General features: G+C 44.4%; 6 protein-coding genes across 6 annotated transcripts; 4 read left to right on the top strand and 2 right to left on the bottom strand.

Annotated features, from left to right (window-relative positions):
* Positions 1–952: 952 nt before the first annotated feature.
* IAQ61_006369 (uncharacterized protein) lies at positions 953–1,997 on the bottom strand (the record flags this gene model as incomplete). The annotated part of the gene is made up of 2 exons (XM_003837660.2): positions 953–1,558; positions 1,620–1,997. Coding segments are annotated over 2 exons (984 nt in total), but the record flags the coding sequence as incomplete, so codon positions are not given.
* A 203-nt stretch (positions 1,998–2,200) lies between these two features.
* Positions 2,201–3,001, top strand: APS2 (AP-2 complex subunit sigma; the record flags this gene model as incomplete). The annotated part of the gene is made up of 5 exons (XM_066097155.1): positions 2,201–2,235; positions 2,294–2,333; positions 2,390–2,419; positions 2,575–2,805; positions 2,900–3,001. 5 exons carry the CDS (start codon positions 2,201–2,203, stop codon positions 2,999–3,001), a joined length of 438 nt encoding a protein of 145 aa, XP_065952632.1.
* Positions 3,002–3,623: 622 nt separating this feature from the next.
* On the top strand, positions 3,624–6,805 carry IAQ61_006367 (uncharacterized protein; the record flags this gene model as incomplete). Its single annotated transcript, XM_003837662.2, has 3 exons — positions 3,624–5,439; positions 5,489–6,669; positions 6,722–6,805. The coding sequence occupies 3 exons, from the start codon at positions 3,624–3,626 to the stop codon at positions 6,803–6,805; spliced, it is 3,081 nt and encodes a 1,026-aa protein (XP_003837710.1).
* Positions 6,806–7,094: 289 nt separating this feature from the next.
* On the top strand, positions 7,095–7,711 carry RPL28 (60S ribosomal protein uL15; the record flags this gene model as incomplete). The annotated part of the gene is made up of 4 exons (XM_003837663.1): positions 7,095–7,105; positions 7,163–7,226; positions 7,279–7,384; positions 7,446–7,711. 4 exons carry the CDS (start codon positions 7,095–7,097, stop codon positions 7,709–7,711), a joined length of 447 nt encoding a protein of 148 aa, XP_003837711.1.
* Positions 7,712–8,745: 1,034 nt separating this feature from the next.
* On the bottom strand, positions 8,746–10,913 carry IAQ61_006365 (uncharacterized protein; the record flags this gene model as incomplete). The annotated part of the gene is made up of 5 exons (XM_003837664.1): positions 8,746–8,942; positions 9,053–9,821; positions 9,881–10,406; positions 10,536–10,726; positions 10,854–10,913. 5 exons carry the CDS (start codon positions 10,911–10,913, stop codon positions 8,746–8,748), a joined length of 1,743 nt encoding a protein of 580 aa, XP_003837712.1.
* On the top strand, positions 10,912–11,133 carry IAQ61_006364 (uncharacterized protein; the record flags this gene model as incomplete). Its single annotated transcript, XM_066097154.1, has 1 exon — positions 10,912–11,133. One exon carries the CDS (start codon positions 10,912–10,914, stop codon positions 11,131–11,133), a length of 222 nt encoding a protein of 73 aa, XP_065952631.1.
* Between the last annotated feature and the right edge of the window lie 7,375 nt (positions 11,134–18,508).

Genomic DNA, 18,508 nt, shown 5'->3' with positions numbered 1-18,508 from the left:
CCTCCTTTTCTTGATTGATATGTTTAATTCTCTACAATGTTTGCATTTCAAGTCTTCAGAGTCATACGAAACCCTAATTTTCATACTATGTTCCCATATCATCTCCTGTTGCAATTGAATGAATGATGCGGCGTTTATGATTCATTGATACTGCTTAGAGACTTTGGTGTATGTCGATGTTATCACGTATGCCCTGATTAAGGAATTCGAATAGTGAGAATGCGGTGATAATTGGTATTGTGATTGCCACAGTACTCTCTATATAATATGGCTTGAATCGACGTGGAGATCTTGTAAGCAGAGGCCTGCTTTATCCGGTACACTCTTGTGTTGTATTAATTGCTGTAGGTATGAAAAGTAATTATGTGACTCGTGTATTTTTAGGAAGCGGAGTAGTTGCAGACTATAGAATTGGGGTCTATGGATTGGAGTGGAAGGTTGGTCGTGCTTATAGTATGAGTTTGAGGTCTTAATATACTCACCGTCTAGAAGAATATAAAGTTCTCCGTATAAAGCTCTCGAATACATCACATGAGTACACTTCTACCATAATATCTCTACCATATCACACCATCTCTATCTTCTCGCACATCTACTCTAACGGCCTAACCGTTTTAACAACCTCACCGTCATGATACAAACGCAATTCTAACTTCACTAACCTACCAAGTGAGACTAATATTCCAACACCAGGCTGAAAATTGCCTCACGAGCCCCGAGCCCACCGAGCAATACATCTGGCGCTGTGAGCGTCGATACTGCAAGGAGAATCTCAGCTTGGGCTTCATCCACTGCAAGGGTCAGGGCTGTGATTACTGAAGGGATGACGGTGGGAGGGACTTACCGATAAAGTGGTGTTGTATTGGTACTCATGACGTCATTGATACTTATGAAGCCAATTCCTGCTAGCACGGAAACATTAAAATAGTCATGCAAGACAGCACACCAAGTATCAAAGCTCCCTAACCAACGTTAATACAACCCCATCAACCCCAGCCTCCCCACTAGCCCCTCCATCTAGAACCTGCTCGCATCTCCTAAACCCCACGCGTTCATAAAACGCCAATGCATTCACATTCGTCCTCACCATATCAAGATGCACCCCTTGCGCCCCGATCCCCTTCACTGTCCCAAAAAACGCCTCAACAAGCTGCCTTCCATACCCCTTCTTCTGAAACCCAGGCAGAATATCAATATGCAGATGCGCGGGAAACCGCCCCAATACCTCTGGCCAATCCTGAAGCATGCTAACATGCGCAGCATATGCCGCCGCCCTAAACCCCCTTACCATCTCCCCCTCCATACCCACATTCCCCGTCCGCACCTCGGGCCTAGGAACACACGCAGCATCAATTTCGGCGAGGAATTCCTCACGCCAGCGCTGCGCAAAAGCCAGCGTGTCTGCGGCGCCAATGCAGTACCCGACTATGTGGCCAGACCCGTCGTCCAGGACGTGGCAGGTCTCTGGTGTGAGGTGGACGTAGGGCCGGTACCAGAGGTAGGAGCCGATTGTGCGGGCAGGCTCAAAGTCTAGGCTTGGGTCGATGGTAGCGAAGTACTTTTTATTGGGAAGCATGTTTAGGGTTTGGGGTTTGGAGTTGGGGAGGGGGGTGACGTACGACATGGAGTCCGTTGGCGAAGTCGAGCGTGGGGTTGTAGGGGCGGATGAATGGAGTGGGCATTTTGGCACGGGTTTTATGGTGTGAAATCGTTGGGTGTAAGGCCAATATGATATAGTTTAGATAATTGTACTTGGAAGTATTGGTGTATAAACATAGATCTGGGGTTGTGCTAAATGCAACCAGTTTGTTGGTTTTAATTTGTAGGCGTCTGGGTAGAGATGGGTGACCTGGTTTGAAGGTGACTTTAGTAAGGAGGATGAAAAGAATATAGCATGTTAGTGACCTGATATAAAACACTGCCTTCTGCACCCCTTCGATCTGTATGTGTAACCCAGTACCAGTGTTGTACAGCGAACCTGTTGTTTCGTGACCCTGACATGTGTAATGCGGAGAGGTCTGGAGAGGTCGGATCATCGGCGGGCGCGTCCAGTCGGGCATGCGGCTAAAAGCGGGACCTCCACACGGAAAGCAGGGGTCCAGTTCTCCACGCACCAGCCCCTGTCGTCTCCCGCACAGCGCGCCGCTGTGTCGCAACTCCTCGACGCGCCGAGCCTAGCATTCGAGGTACGCGGGGGAAGATGGTGCTCTCTTTCATACTCATTCAGAACCGGCAGTAAGTATATTTGGAGAAGGGGAATGTTGTGGAAACCGGTGATTGATCAACCGAACAGAGGCAAGACACGGCTGGCGAAGTGGTATGCGCCGTACAGTGTGAGTACTCGAACGGTCTCATTCCAAGGTACAATGAAGACTAACGAGAGGTTTAGGATGAAGAGAAAGTCAAGCTAAAGGGCGAGGTACGCAATAGCCTTCCATTCCCTACATCCGCCATCGTCCCGCAGTATACCCACGCCTCCTACCGATGGCTGCATAAATGTCCCAATGTCTCCTCACCACGCACCCTCTACGTCTACCCGGCCATATACATCCCTACCTAACGCCTTTCTTCTAGGTCCACCGCCTCATTGCCCCGCGCGATCAAAAACATCAGTCCAACTTTGTCGAGTTCCGCAACATGTCCAAGATTGTATATCGTCGATATGCAGGTCTGTTCTTCTGTGCCTGCGTGGATACAAATGACAATGAGCTGGCGTATCTAGAGGCGATTCACTTCTTTGTCGAGGTGTTGGATGCCTTTTTTGGGAATGTGTGTGAGCTGGATTTGGTGTTCAATTTCTACAAGGTATGTGATACAGTACTGGGGAGAAGTGTTCTTGGGAGAAGATTATGGCTGTTCGTTTATAATTGGGGAGGTATTCAGAGCTGATACGCTGCAGGTTTATGCTATACTGGACGAAGTGTTTCTCGCGGGAGAGATTGAGGAGACGAGTAAACAGGTGGTTTTGACAAGGTTGGCACATCTTGATAAGTTGGAGTGAGGCTACGTGTACGTGTACGGATAGGAAAAGGATGTGCCCTGTACATTCTCTGTGTGATTAGACTGCAGCTACAAGGTATCCTCCAGCTTCAAGGGTTACCTAGAGTTGCAGGCGACGTGAAAGTCGAGCAGATGCAAGCTGCCTTGTGCAATGCGCCGCAGAAGTATCCAAAGACGAAATACCCAAACTAAACAAGCCTTCCAGAGCTGTTGATGGAATAAATTAGCGACTGCTTTCAATGCAAGTGTTTGAGACTGATGTAGCTACCATCTTAAGTCGAAAGCGACAACGTGTTCTCGATCTTGGGGAAGGTCCCATCAATCCCTGCGAACACGCGACTGCTAGACCCTTGATTCGTGCTTGCATGTGAGGGAGAGCCGCTCGGCCAATCAATCTCGACAGCATACTGAAAATAGCCAGATCATCAACATCCATCGCGACATTTCGAAAGCACTGAATCTGTTCCAGCATGTTCCCAAATATGACACGATAGCCTCTAAACCTGTTCCGCGCGCCACTTTTCCCTCCCTCTTGCTGCAAGGGCATTACGTTGCATTAGTTCCGACGTCCTCTTCCTCGAGCTCTGAACACCGGTACCTATAGCCATCCCCGCGCCACAACCATGTCCGAATTTGCCGCATATCACGCCTTCGGGACCGGCTCACCGAACCCAAATGGACCGGCAAGAAATGACGAGCCTAGCAAATGGCGTCCACCGGTTGCTGCGAGCCCGGCTGGCTATCAACAAACCGGAAGAAGCCCTGCCATCGGGCAACCGCCCAATCAGTACGGGGGCACGCCAGCGCAATACAACAATACACCTGCCCAGCCTGACAGCTACTTTCCGCCTCAGCAATCACCACCGATGTACGGGTCGACACAGGGCGATCAGGATGTGAACAACTTGGCGGGTCAAATGGGAGCCGTTGGGCTGGGGCACGAACAGGTCGTCCAGCCCAGGCACAAGAAGAAGGATAGACATGCCTACCACAATCTCGAGGGACCAGGAGGAAATGTACAAGGCTTCAATGGCACGCCGCAGCCTGGAACACCTACACAATACATGGGCCAGGGTACACCTCAGGCTGGTGGAGCACAATGGATGGAGCCCCAGATTACGCCTGCAATGAGCCAGTTCCCAGCACCGGTCAATCCTCTGTTCAGTCCTGGCAGTGTAGCATCGCCGATGCAGCACGCTGCACGAGTGCCTGCCCCGCCTCATCAATCTGGGGGGATGGCAGTGGGATCTGCCCAAGGCCGAGTGGATCCCGACCAGATACCCAGTGTACCTAGGTCGCGAGATGCGCCTGCCAAGTACTACCTCGAACACATATACCCCACCATGGAGCACCATATGCCGCCTCCCGCGACGGTTCCCTTCGTCGCCTATGATCAAGGCAATTCCTCACCCAAGTTTGCAAGGTTGACCATCAATAATATTCCTATATCAGCGCAGGCCCTTGCTACGACTGCTCTCCCTCTGGGAATGGTTATACAGCCACTTGCGCCACAACAAGAGGGGGAGCAGGCTATCCCAGTATTGGATTTTGGCGAGACCGGACCACCCAGGTGTACGCGTTGTCGAACGTACATCAATCCTTTCATGCAGTTCAAGGCTGGTGGTAACAAGGTAGTCTGCAACATGTGTACATACCCCAACGACGTACCTGGGGATTATTTTGCGCCCACAGATCACACTGGTGTAAGAGTGGATAGACTTCAACGACCCGAACTCACGCTGGGTACGGTCGACTTCATGGTACCCAAGGAATATTGGTCCAAGGAGCCAGTGGGAATGCGATGGTTGTTCCTGATCGATGTCACAGCCGAGGCTGTTAATCGAGGCTTCTTGGACGGCTTCTGCCAAGGTGTCCTGAATGCGCTGTATGGCGGATCAAATGAGAATGTGGATGGAAGCGCGAACATGAGCCGGATACCCAAAGGCGCCAAGATTGGAATTGTGACATTCGATAAGGAGATGCATTTCTACAACTTGAGCCCGAAGCTGAAGACGGCCCAAATGGTGGTCATGTCAGATCTTGAGGAGCCCTTCCTGCCATTCAGCGAAGGCCTATTTGTTGACCCCGAAGATTCAAAGACTGCCATCACTTCTCTGCTCACTCAGCTACCCGCCATGTTCTCGGAGTTCAAGCACCCGGAACCAGCCCTTCTGCCAACCTTGAACTCAGCTGTTGCTGCTCTATCAGCCACAGGCGGAAAGATTGTTTGCTCGCTAGCAGCACTCCCAACCTATGGTCCAGGACGACTGATGCTTCGTGATGATGTCAACATGCACAACACCGACGCCGAGAAAAAGCTTCTGACGACAGAGCATCCCGGCTTCAAGAAGGCTGCTGAGCAGATGGTACAAAATGGTATTGGTATCGACTTCTTCCTAGCGGCCCCAAGTGGCGGCTATCTCGATATTGCTACAATCGGTAGGTCTGTGCAGTAATTTGGATTACATCACATGCTAATAACGACCAGGTCATGTCTCTGCCGTTACCGGAGGAGAGGTATTCTACTACCCCAATTTCCACTCGCCAAGGGACGTACTCAAGCTGTCCAAAGAGATCCAGCACACAGTTACTCGCGAAACCGGCTATCAAGCGCTGATGAAGGTTCGGTGCTCAAACGGTCTGCAGGTCTCGGCTTACCATGGCAATTTTTACCACCACACATTCGGTGCTGATCTCGAGTTTGGCGTCATTGATGCAGACAAGGCTATTGGTGTCATGTTCAGCTATGACGGCAAGCTTGATCCCAAGTTGGACGCGCATTTCCAGAGTGCGCTGCTGTACACCACTGCAAGCGGCGAGCGTCGTGTAAGGTGTACTAACATTGTTGCGAGTGTCAGCCCAAATACAGGCGAGTGCATGAGATTTGTGGACCAGGATGCAGTTGTCAACATCATTGCCAAGGAGGCTGCGGCTCGCATGACCGAGAAAAGTCTCAAGGATATCAGGGGGGCGCTGACGGAGAAGACGGTGGACATCCTTGCGGGCTACAGGAAGAATTTCACTGGAAACAGTCCACCGGGTCAACTCGTCTTGCCGGAAAATCTGAAAGAGTTTGGCATGTACATTCTCGGCTTGATCAAATCAAGGGCTTTCAAGGGCGGCAAGGAGCCAACTGACAGGCGAGTCCACGATATGAGGATGATCAAGTCAATGGGCCCATTGGAACTTTCGCTATACCTCTACCCAAGGATCATCGCGATACATAATTTAGAGGCAACCGATGGATTTGCAAACGAGAAAGGCCATTTGGTCATGCCAGAAGGCGTACGAGCCTCGTTCTCCAAGGTCGAGGAGGGTGGTGCCTACATTGTGGACAATGGCCAAGTATGTCTGTTATGGCTGCACTCGCAGGTTTCGCCCAATCTGCTCGAGGACCTCTTTGGTGAAGGCTTCAACAGCTTGAAAGCGCTTGACCCCTTCCAGTCAACACTTCCAGTGCTTGAAACCCACCTCAACGCACAAGTACGGAATATCCTCCAATATCTAGAAGGCACTCGAGCATCCAAGGCTCTGACCATTCAACTCGCTCGTCAGGGTCTAGATGGTGCAGAGTACGAGTTTGCCAGACTGCTGTATGAGGACCGCAACAACGAGGCGCAAAGTTATGTAGACTGGCTCGTGCATGTTCACAGGCATATACAGCTTGAGGTACGATGAGGCCTTCAAAGTTCAACTTTGGATTAGGCTAACATGCCCTCAGCTTGCGGGACAGCGAAAGAAGGAGGATACGGGTGACGGTCTTGGATCGACATTCGTCGGTTTGCGCACACCTTACTGGGGGTGAATGAGTCGTGCAGTGGCTTTAGTAGTGTGTATTGCATAGCGAAAGAGTTTTCAAGGTCAATAAATAGTAACCCAAGATGAGCTACCAACAGTCACCAATCACTTGCTTGATCCGCTGTCGCGTTCGAGGGGGTTGGCGGGTGGGAAGTACGGGCTCACGTGATCGACGGGGATTAGTTCAGCCGTTCCGAGGTGGAGTCTCGCTAAAGCATTTGTCGCCCACTCCAGCGAAACGACTTTCTGAAGACAGCGGAACTCAATACTAACAACAGTCAACCACAACCGTCAATATGCCCACCAGGTACGCCCAATTTCACGATCGCAACACATGATGCGCATTGCTCACATTCTCGCGCAGATTGACAAAGACCCGCAAGCACCGCGGCCATGTTTCCGCAGGTCACGGACGTGTTGGAAAGCACGTTAGTACTCACACATCGAAGACATTGCGAGCGCACACTGACAACCACACAGAGGAAGCATCCCGGTGGTCGTGGTATGGCTGGTGGTCAGCACCACCACAGGACCAACATTGACAAGTACCACCCTGGTTACTTCGGAAAGGTTGGTATGAGGTACTGTAAGTATACACCACATCGCCTCTCTCAGCGTCAACCAGCGGCGTTAACGCAAAAATATAGTCCACAAGATGCAGAACGGTTTCTGGAAGCCCGTCATCAACCTCGACAAGCTCTGGTCGCTCATCCCCGCTGAGAAGCGCGACGAATACCTCGCCAAGAAGGGTGGTAACGCCCCTGTCCTCAACGTCCTCGACTTCGGCTACGCCAAGGTCCTTGGAAAGGGTCGTCTGCCCGAGGTCCCCATTGTCGTTCGCGCCCGCTACGTCAGCGCCGAGGCCGAGAAGAAGATCAAGGAGGCCGGCGGTGTTGTTCAGCTCGTCGCATAAGTGCTTGTTACGATGTGCATGATACGGCGTCTGGTTCCGGATATAAAAGTCGCTATTGGGAGGAAAACAACGGGTCCGCGGTGCCTACGGGCCTGCATGTGACTTGCAGCGCGGAATGCGTAAAGCTTTCCTGCTGTCAGCGTGGTGGCTGAGGATGGTGCTTCATAGCGAATGCAATCATCCTGAACAAACCTTTCTTGTCCAGTTCGCTGGCAGGATTCGACGCATGCGTTGTCCATGTGATGGCTTATGGTCCATGTGCGTTGCGTGATGTTGTTATGTCAATGTGTGACTTGCATATTCTGCTTGTGATGAACTAACGCCAGACTCTGTGCTGCTTCGATTGCCCACAAGCATTGGGATTCCGTCGACTCTGGCCTTGGTCATCCGCCTTGCTCGTTCGGCTGGCTCTGTCAAGCCGGTGAGCTACGTAGATTTGCAACGAGAACGTGATGCTCATGTTTCAATGCTTGCATCACCACGTATTCCCAGAGTTGAGCTCTAAGGAGGATCTCACTTTATCAGTTCATGAAACGTTATATCAGAAAGCCTAAACCGCAATTTCAAAATGAAAAAAAAATCGATCCTCCTTTTCTGTCTTAGAATTGAACGGCACACTGCGTGCCTCGACCTAGATCTGCTGTCTCTGGGTTCAGAAATCTCGGTCAAGATGCATTTTTTAAGTGGCGCGTATAAGAGATTTGGATGGTGTGGAGGAGGAAAAGTGGTGTGTTAGGTTTAGGTTGAGGGTCATTGTATGATTGTATGATTGCTCGGGGTTTGGAGTATTGTGTTGTTGTGCGGAGGGATAGAGGGATGGATGATACATCGTGCATGCTTGCCAAACCAAAACCATCCTCTTCCTTTCCATAAATCCACAGTCCCATCCCACCACATCCACATACCTTCGACCCGCATTAACGCCGGGCTCTTGGCCCCTCCTCCCATCTCCACCTCCAGTCCAAGAAGAAAGATACAAAACGTACAACGCAAAATACATCAACTACCTAGCTACCCACCCCATGACAAAATAATCATGGAAACATCGGCCCACAAGTAAGGACGTGCCGTCTAGCCAGGACAAGTATCTGCGCACTACTGAGTCCAAATTTGGTGCCGATGACGGATAGACGGCCAAAGAGCCAGTCGCGCTGGTCTTGGGGTACGGATTCGGCGTTTGCGGAGACGTAGAGGGGCCAGACGAGGGAGTAGCCGCCGAAGGCCTCTGCAGCTGTTGGGGAGTTAGGTTTGTTTGTGTGTTCGTTTGTGTTTTTGTTTGTTGGATTGGTTGTTTGGGAGGAGGGAATGATGATAGGGAAAAATGGGGAGTCGAGGCCTTACCATTTTGCTCCTGGCCCATTTCCTTGGCCAGAGGCTGAAGGTCATAACTCATATGAAAAGGCACACAAGCGCTAATCTCATCCACCATCTGTTGAATCACCCAAACACTGCGTTCACGCGCGCCATCCTCATCCCTCCACACGGCCCCGTCCTCGAGCCCAGCACCCCTACCCAGACTCAACCACTCCACACAAGCCATGATGACCCTCCGGCAGAAAATTCTACAGACGCGATAGTCATTCATGACGCTTGCGAGCGGTACATCGTGGTACACGTGTTGTTCGCCTGGCCACTTCTCCGCGAGCGCGAGATCCTCGGGCGCTATGCGTTCGCTGACTACCCCGATGATGCGGTGTTTCCACTCGGACGGTAGCGTGCGGTACCACTCTTCGAGGTTGCCATCGACGGTTTGCGCAAACGACAGGATCTGGGCTGCTTCGCTGGCGTGTTCCGGTGTGTAGGGCGTGGTCGTTAGTGAGTTTGCTCGTGCGCGAAGATTGGGCAAATCAATGCAAATCAAGGTGAGCCGGTTTGCTGCGTTTTCTTCAGATAGACTGCCGGAGCCGATCCAGCCTGCATCACTGGGAAAGGAGTCGATGGGTTTGGAGCGTTGGACGCACGAGGTTATCATCATTGTGCGGACGGCGCGGAAGATGGCGTGCGACATTGGGTCAGCGAATTGTGCAGTGCCGCGTAGTTTGGTGAGGGCGACAGCGCCATCGACGTGGTTACCCCATGCGGTGATTGTATCGTCTGTGGACATTATAGTCTAGAAACATCAGCACAAGTCTCATTATTTGATATAAATGGCCGGGGGGAGTGGCTTACTTCGTACAAAGAGAACATGAGAATGGCGAGTACTGTCTCGTCGCTCTTCGACATGATTGGATCTTTCAAATCCTCGTTCAACTTCTTAATTGCTTTGCCGTATGTTGAGACTGCCTCACGAAGCAATTGCTGTCTACCTGGATATTGTCCACAGGTTGCCATTGCTACGGCTGTAGTGACTAGGTGTAAAACCGAAGACGGTCGCGCGCGATTGTATAGTGGCACGAGGCATTCCAGATAGCCTCTCGTACTTTCTGCCTGTTGCGGTAATGTGATAAAGTTTTTGAAGAAAAATGGGACGGCCTCGCATTCCGGTGCCAAGTGTATCGTGGGTGGCATGGCATTTTCAAGGTTCCAGACAAAGGTGTCGAAATTGAAGTCTTGGTCCAATGGTAGAGGTGTGGTGTAGTTGGGAAGTGCGAGAATTTGTTGAGCATGGCTGGGATCGGATGATTTCCTTTGTGTTGTACTGATTAATTGAAAGGAGTGTTCTCCCGGCACTGTTTCGGCGCTTGGTGATGGTGAGCTACTTCAGTCAGCCATGGTCAAGATAGCCGTCACAACACGACCCATTAGTATGGTGCCACAGTCCAAAAGCAGCACCAATCAAGAATCGTTGCTAGTTCCAATACGGGCCTCACACAACAGTACATACAGATGTGATGAACTACGTGGACTCGTTGAATCCGTAGTACTGCTTGTCGGTGTTGGTCCTGACACTTTTCTCGCTTTTCGTGCCATTGCTTTGTTTTCATCACGGAAGACCAGGTCGAATTCATCTGGGTAGCCTGGGCAGTCTCGCCCCGACTTCTTGCAATTGCCGCATGTCGGTCGTTTCTCGTCGCACTGTGCTAGATCAGCTGTGAGGTTAAGCGAGGCTTGCGAACCGAAGATCGTGTCACAAGTCCTGTATACCATACATAGACGAGTAGTTATGCCCCTAGAAGCAGGGCTAAGGCCAAGGCCCACATACCTTTATTCTGCGACTCTTGCACATGCCACAGCCCCGGCTAGGCTTTCCCGTGTAAACCATGGTGCTAGACTATAACATGAAGGAACGAAAGAATCGAAGTTTTAGGGCTACTCGACCACCGAAAGCGAATACAATGGCCGCCCTGAATTCTATAATTTCTCCTCGGATTTTAAATAATGTCCAGGAAAGGGCCAGTGGTATCAACAGAGATCAGGCAGCTCCGCCTCCAAAGCCTACGACTACCATCAGGCCTCACGTTACCACTAGATCGCAGCAATAGCTTCAATTCGCCAACCTTTGACAAGCTTCAGGATGAGCAGGAGCGTATGTATCATGAACCAAGCCACGGGATGTGCTGGCATATAGAGAGTTGGGGTAGTGCACTGGGCGAGGTGCGTTCCCACTACACTGTCAGGGTATGAGTAACTGGGGTAAGAACAGGCGATGGGATGACCGACGGTATACGGTACTTAGACGGATGGGCCTATTAGGCGTATAGGCAAGTGATGTCAGCAACAACAGCTGCATGTTTTAGGCGGACGAAGGATGGATTGGCGTCTGGACGGGGCATCGTTACTATGCGACTGTGTTCTCCAACGACTCCTTGTAGTCAGTGATTTTCGCAAGCACTACCGAATGTGGCTTAGTGCTACGCCAGTCATTCGTGGCGCAGCAGTCATCCAACTCAAAACTGCACAATGTATCATTTGTTCTTGTCGATATCCGGGAATACTGTTGCCTGAATACAGATGTCCATGCATCTGACGAATTTTTCCAAGATAAATCGCAATATCCTTTTCGCACTTTTGTAGTTCCTCAGAGAGCTGTGTCGTTGGTTGCACCAGGTAGATTGTCCGGACGTTCCTAGAGCAAGTATACCGGTATGCCGCCTCCTCATGATCATCCAGTATTCACGTAGCCGAGGATCATATTGTTCATAATGAGGCGCGGCTACACAGCACAACAACCGTCTTGTTTAGTGAGCTACGATCTTGAATCGGTCGTAGTCCATATGAGAACCTTGCACAATGCGAGATTCGATTATGGATGTAAAATTTTGTCAAAATTTATCATCTCGCTATACTTGTCAGCATCCTATGGCACGTCATACGGCTATATTGTAGATGGGGATATATATCATAGCTTACTAATAGGCCATGAAATCATTATAATACTAGACTCTATCATACAGGGTGCTGGGTGATACGAAGTGGTCACCCCCTTGGGATGTTTACTTCTATTTTTTGGATTTCTGGTCCAATATCACACCCAAGCAGTCAATGTAGTCACAACTCATGTGATCCGTACAAGGTACGTTCGCATGCCAAAATAAGCGAACAGCTCCATGATTCATACCCGTCTTTAACTAGGTATTTTCACTTGTACCCCATCGAGCCTGTCTATTGCCAAGTGTGGACTCGACAACCCACTTGCACCTGGGCTCAATTCGACTGACCATCTCTTACGCCGGAGAAAAAGTGGAATATTAGTGATAGTGGAATAGCAAAACTTAAGCAATCCCAACACTTCTATGCTAGCCCTTTTTGAAATCGTTTGAGCATAACAAATCTTATAACATAGGGCAGTCTCTTGCTAGAAATTGAGAACCTTACTTCTGATGTCGCACTTTTCTTCCGGCGCTAGAAAGGTGCCTATGGCGAGATTTATATGAACTGCTGCATTGGTGATTGAACAATTAGGTAGATGGCACTATCGTTTCGGATGGGCATCGACAGGCTCACGTCCCAAGTACCACCGGATCTTCCTTCGTCACATATCCGAGACTCCACTTGGCATCCGATCGAAATGGTTGGGGCCAGTATACCGACACATGTGGAGATTTCGTCTAAGACAAACACTACGGTACAAAATTGTTTACAGTAGAATAGTGAACTAGGGGTTTACTGTATAGGTGTAAACTGCCCTCGTGTATACCCGTAAATAGGTTTAAAATAGTAGTTTACTTTTATTAAAGTAGTAGTTTACTTTTATAGTAGGGGTTTAAAGTAAGTATAAAAAGTAGTTTTATTTCTAGTATACGCTATAATACCTAACTAAGACTAAAAGGGGTAGAGAAGAATAGCTTTACGCTACACTACGGTACAAAACCGGTTTACAGTAGCTATATTTATCTAAAGTAGACTAAGAAGTGGTTTAGGGAGAAGAAGTAAACCTAAATAGGGTTTATTATACTATGTATTCTACAAAAGTAAACTACTTTTATTTCTACTTTTATTAATCTACTAGTATTACGTAGTAATAACTAGTTTCCTACTAACTATTTAAGTATTTTACCCCTCCTTTCTTTAATCTTCTTTACTACCTCTACCACCACCTCTACCACCACCTCTACCACCACCTCTACCACCACCTCCACCACCTCTATTATCACCACCTCCACCACCTCTATCACCACCACTACCTCCACCTCTATCACCACCTCCACCACCTCCACCACCTCCACCACCTCTATCACCACCACCACCTCCACCACCTCCACCACCTCCACTACCTCCACCACCTCTACCACCTCTATCACTACCTCCACCACCTCTACCACCTCTATTACTACCTCCACCACCTCCACCACCTCTATTATCACCACCTCCACCACCTCTATTATCACCACCTCCACCACCTCTATTATCACCACCTCCACCACCTCTACCACCACCTCTACCACCACCTCCACCACCTCTATTATCACCACCTCCACCACCTCTATCACCACCACTACCTCCACCTCTATCACCACCTCCACCACCTCCACCACCTCCACCACCTCTATCACCACCTCCTATTAGTAAAAATATCATGACTTATTATTATGTTATATGTGTGTATAGCGTAAAGCTAATCTTCTCTATCCCTTTTAGTCTTAGTTAGGTAACATGATCCACCACCGAGCGCCTACCCCTACTAAGCGCCCACTAATACCAAAATCCACCACCTACTAAATAAGGATATTGCGCCACCCACAATAGCTATTATTATAAGATTTCTTAGAGTCGCGATTATTAGATCTATTAGAGTAGATTAAATATTTTAGATTATATAAGCAGCTTTTTAGGGGGTCTAATTAGGCGCCTACGCTATAAAGTTGCCTCTACTACTATATCCTCTTCTACTAGCTCCTTATTAACTACCTTAGCTAGTATAATAGTAGGAGGCTTAAGGATTTACCTCTTACCTATTTAGGATATTTTAATATTATTTTAGAGTTACTTTTCTAGTTACTTAATAGTTTTCTACTTATTATATATAGTAGCTTTTTAGGTAGCTTTCTTCTCCTACTTTTTTTTAGTAATTACTTAATTTAGGTAATACTCCTTTATAAGTTAAGCTTTAGTAAGCTTCTATTACTTATAAAGCTTAATTACCTTACTTTTTTAGTATTATAGCTCCTATTCTTTAAGGTTCTTTTACTTCTAGAGCTTAAACACTTGCTTTACCTTTAATAGTAAAATAAATTAGGCACTACTACTATAATTATTATTAGGGGGTAATAATAGAGGTTTACTACACTTCCTATACTTCTTCTTATTAGCTAGGGTAGCCCTTAGGTGTTTATTTTTATAGTTAAGTAGAGTATTTCTTACTAATATAGTGTAGATTATCTAGCTAAGCTTCTTTAACTATTTATTATAGATATTAATTATAGTATTATAGAGTAACTACTCTATCTTTCTCTAATTACTTATACTTAATATTAAGGTTATACTATTACTTAAAGAAGGCTAGTTACTATTATTTATAGGTGCTTTAAACCTTAAAAGAATAATATTAGGGTTAAGTAGTAAGATACCTATTACTTTAAAAGCTATTAATATTAGCTTTTCCTTAAAGGTATTACTCTATATAGTATTAAATAACTAGTAGAAATCCCTCTTAGTAATACTTATAAGCCTTTAGGAGCTATCTAGAAAACTAGATAGTTAAGCTTTATATAAAGCTATAAAGGGAGTAAATACTATAATATTAAGTAGCTAAAGGGTATAAGTGCTATAAGGGGGATATATTATAAGTAGGATCTTATATTTATTATAGTACTTAATAAACTCTATTATTATATAAGATCTATAGCTATTAAGGATAAGAAGCTAGTATAAAGTATAAGCTTTAGCTTTTATCTTATAATTAAACACCTCCTTAAGCTAGGATACCCCTAAGGTATAGCTTATCTACCTACTTAGTAATCCTATAAAGAAAGCTTAGTATTATAATAGGTTAAAATCTTATAACTAGGTATCCTATAAAGCTCTAGATTAGGACTAATAAATAAGGGTAGGAGTAAGAGTAGTACTATTAGCGTATATATAAGCTATAGTAGTAATCTACTCCCTATTACTATCCTAAAGTATAGCTCTAATCTTTCTCTACTTATAGGCGCTCTTATTAAATATATATTTAGTTTTTAATAGTACTCTAATATAAAAACCCTTCTTATCTATATTATAAATATACTAACTCTTAATATTATATTACTTTATTTTTTAGTATAAAAGCTTAAAGTATAAGCTATACTTAAAGGTAGAATTAGCTTTAAAGTAGTTATAATTAAGCCTAGTAGCCTAATAGAAGATAAGATTAATATTATAGTAGTTAATAAAGCGCTATACCTAATTTTTACTTACTAGATTCCCTATTATTTTAGTTATAAAATTTTAAATAATAGTCTATATAGGGGGTAATCCTTACCTATAAAGCTCTTTAATATACTTTATAAGCTTACTTTCTTATATAGTGTTAAGTATTTAACTATTTAGTAGAGTAGTAGTATATACCTACTAAATTTTCTAGTAGTGTTTAGATAAGGTTAACTATAAGTAATTATACTTTTCTACTATTTCTAAGTATATAAAATCTTCTCTAAGAGTTAAGGATTTAATTACTACAAGCGTGTTATTAATAGGTGCTATAGTTATTAAGAAATTTAGTGTTAAAAATTTAGTGATTTTGGTGTTAGTGGGCGCTTGGTAGGGGTGGGCGCTTAGTGGTGGATCACGTTATTATAGCGTATAATAGAAATATAACTACTTTTTATACTTAATTTAAACCCCTACTATAAAAGTAAACTACCACTTTAATAAAAGTAAACAACTACTTTAAACCTATTTACAGGTATACATTGTAAGGTTCTAGTTATAGGCAATAGTATTTGCTTCACACTAGATAGAATAGTGTAGAGATAGCTATTAGTATAGTATTAATACAAGAATAATACTTATCTTCTCTAAGCCCCACATAAAGCGCAGGTTTTACGCAGCTTAGGCGCTAAGACACTAAACCTAGCTAGGGATACACCTAATTAAAACACTATAAGGTGTCTTTATAATAGGGTTGTTATAGAATCTCCCCCTCTAGCTATAGTCCCTAGTAGCAACCTATAGCCTTAATAAAAACCTTACCCTATAGGAAAGGAAAAGAGTATCTATAGTTTAACCTATAGATACGCTATATAAGCGTTCCTTCTGCGTGTTATATATATTATAGGCGTATAGTACACGCGTGTTATTATACTATAGTATAGAAAGTTAACTATTTACTTATTACTTAATTAAGGCCTAAGCTTTATATATTATAAATAACTAAATACTTTACTACTATATACCTTAATCTTTAAGCACCTATAATATACCTTAACTATATATCCTATATCTATTAATATAGTTTACTATCTAAACCCTAAATATATTAAGAAGTTATACCTCTATAGTACCTAGCCCTATATATTTAACGCGCTAGCTAAGCGCGTAGATTAGGTAGCCCTAGCTATAACCTACCTACGCTACGCTTAAAATATTACTAAGTAGAAAAAGGATTATAATATACCTAAGTATTATTACTATAAGCACTACACTACTAGTAACTATAGTAGGTATACTAAGGTTAGTACTAAGAGTTTACTTTAGGTATACTATAGCTAATTTCTATAGGTACCCTAGGTAATAAATAGCTAATTAAATTATTTATATATCCTCTACACTAACTATAATACTATAGTTATAAATACTACTACTTTAAGGATAGATACTAATATAATTGCTATAGGTATTAAGCTTATATACTACTAGCGCTAGTTTAACTTAGAGCTATTAAGCTACTACTATATTACTACCTATACTAGCACACCTTTAGGTATAGCTACCTAGGTCCCTACTACTTTGCCCTAATTCCTTAGCTTAATCCTTATAGAGTAGCGTTATATTATAGCTACGCTTAAGTAGATTATAGGCTATATAGCTAGACTTATAAGTGCGCTTATTAAGTATATATAGGGCGTATACTAACTAGTTTTAGGCTCCTAATAGTAGTAATAATACTAATAGCTCCTTTAGTAATAATAATAATAAGGAGGGTGCTAGTATTAAAGCTAGTAATAGTAGTAGAGATAAGGAGGATACTAAAGGCAAGGAGGGCGCAGTTAAGGGTAAGGGCGCTTAGGAGGAGTAGGTATATTACGCGTAGGGCGTAATTCCTATAAATTATATTAGGCGTTTTTATATTTATAGATACTTATAGGCCTAAGGCTATATTTAGGCTAGAGGCTATATAAAAAGATATACTTCTTTACTATATTTTCTATATATTACTTATAATCCTTTCTTACTTTCCTTATATAAGGAGCTTTACTAAGTTTATATTATTAAATTATATTATCTATATTCTTAAAGTCTAAGGGTAAAGTCTAGGTATCCTAGGATTTATTATAGCCTTTCTAGTAGAGTAGGTATTATAGTTAACCTTTCCTTTTCTACTTCCCTAGGATCTTCTCTACCTCCTAAACTTCTTCTCCTTTAGGTGTTACGTCTAGTAGGAGGGTGTTATCCTTTTCTCTTATTCTAGGATTCTAATATTCTAGTAGGGAAACGTAGAATACGTTATAAATATAATAGGAGGGTAGAAGAAGTAGGTAGTATACCTATATTCTAACTACACCTTATATCTAAAATAGGCTAATAAACTTGCTAGATAGCTTCTTACTAGGTTATTTAGCTAAGTTAATATACTTAGTACTAAGTAGTACTAGATCTTCTAGGTAGAAGGTTTCTTCCTTATATTTCTTATTATAGTATTAGCTTTAATATTTACAAGCTTTCTCTAGCTATTCTTTTATTATTACTCTTACGCTATATATATGCTTTACTCTTTTAATTACGTCTAGTATCTCCCCCTCTAGCTTACTAACCTTAGGTAGCTTAGTAAGTAAGGGATACTTACTATACACTACCTAGAATAGGGTAACTTTTATTAACTTATATACTAAATTATTATAGGTAAATTATACTATAGCAAGGAGTGTTACCTAGTCTTCTTAAGAACTTAATATAAATATTCTTAAGTATTATTCTAGGGTCTAGTTCTAGCGTTCTATTTGCCTATCTATCTATAGATAGAAGGTAGTGCTTAGCCTACGCTTTACCTATAGTTAGTAGTAGATTTCTATCTAGAATAAAGAGGTAAAAATCACTCCTCTATCTAATATAATACCTTTCTAGATCCTAAACTTTAAAATAATATATATAAAGTAAGCCTCTATAAACTATTTTATAACCTATATTTTTAAAGTAGGTATATAGAGTACTATCTTTAAGAAGTAATATACTATTATAAGGATTATATTAAATACGCAACCTATAAAGTCCTTTACTAGT

Source organism: Plenodomus lingam, assembly GCF_022343315.1.
Source record: "Plenodomus lingam strain CAN1 chromosome Unknown contig_26, whole genome shotgun sequence".
NCBI lineage: Eukaryota > Fungi > Ascomycota > Dothideomycetes > Pleosporales > Leptosphaeriaceae > Plenodomus > Plenodomus lingam.
Note: the sequence above shows the minus strand (reverse complement) of the source record. Positions and strands in the feature narration are given on the sequence as shown.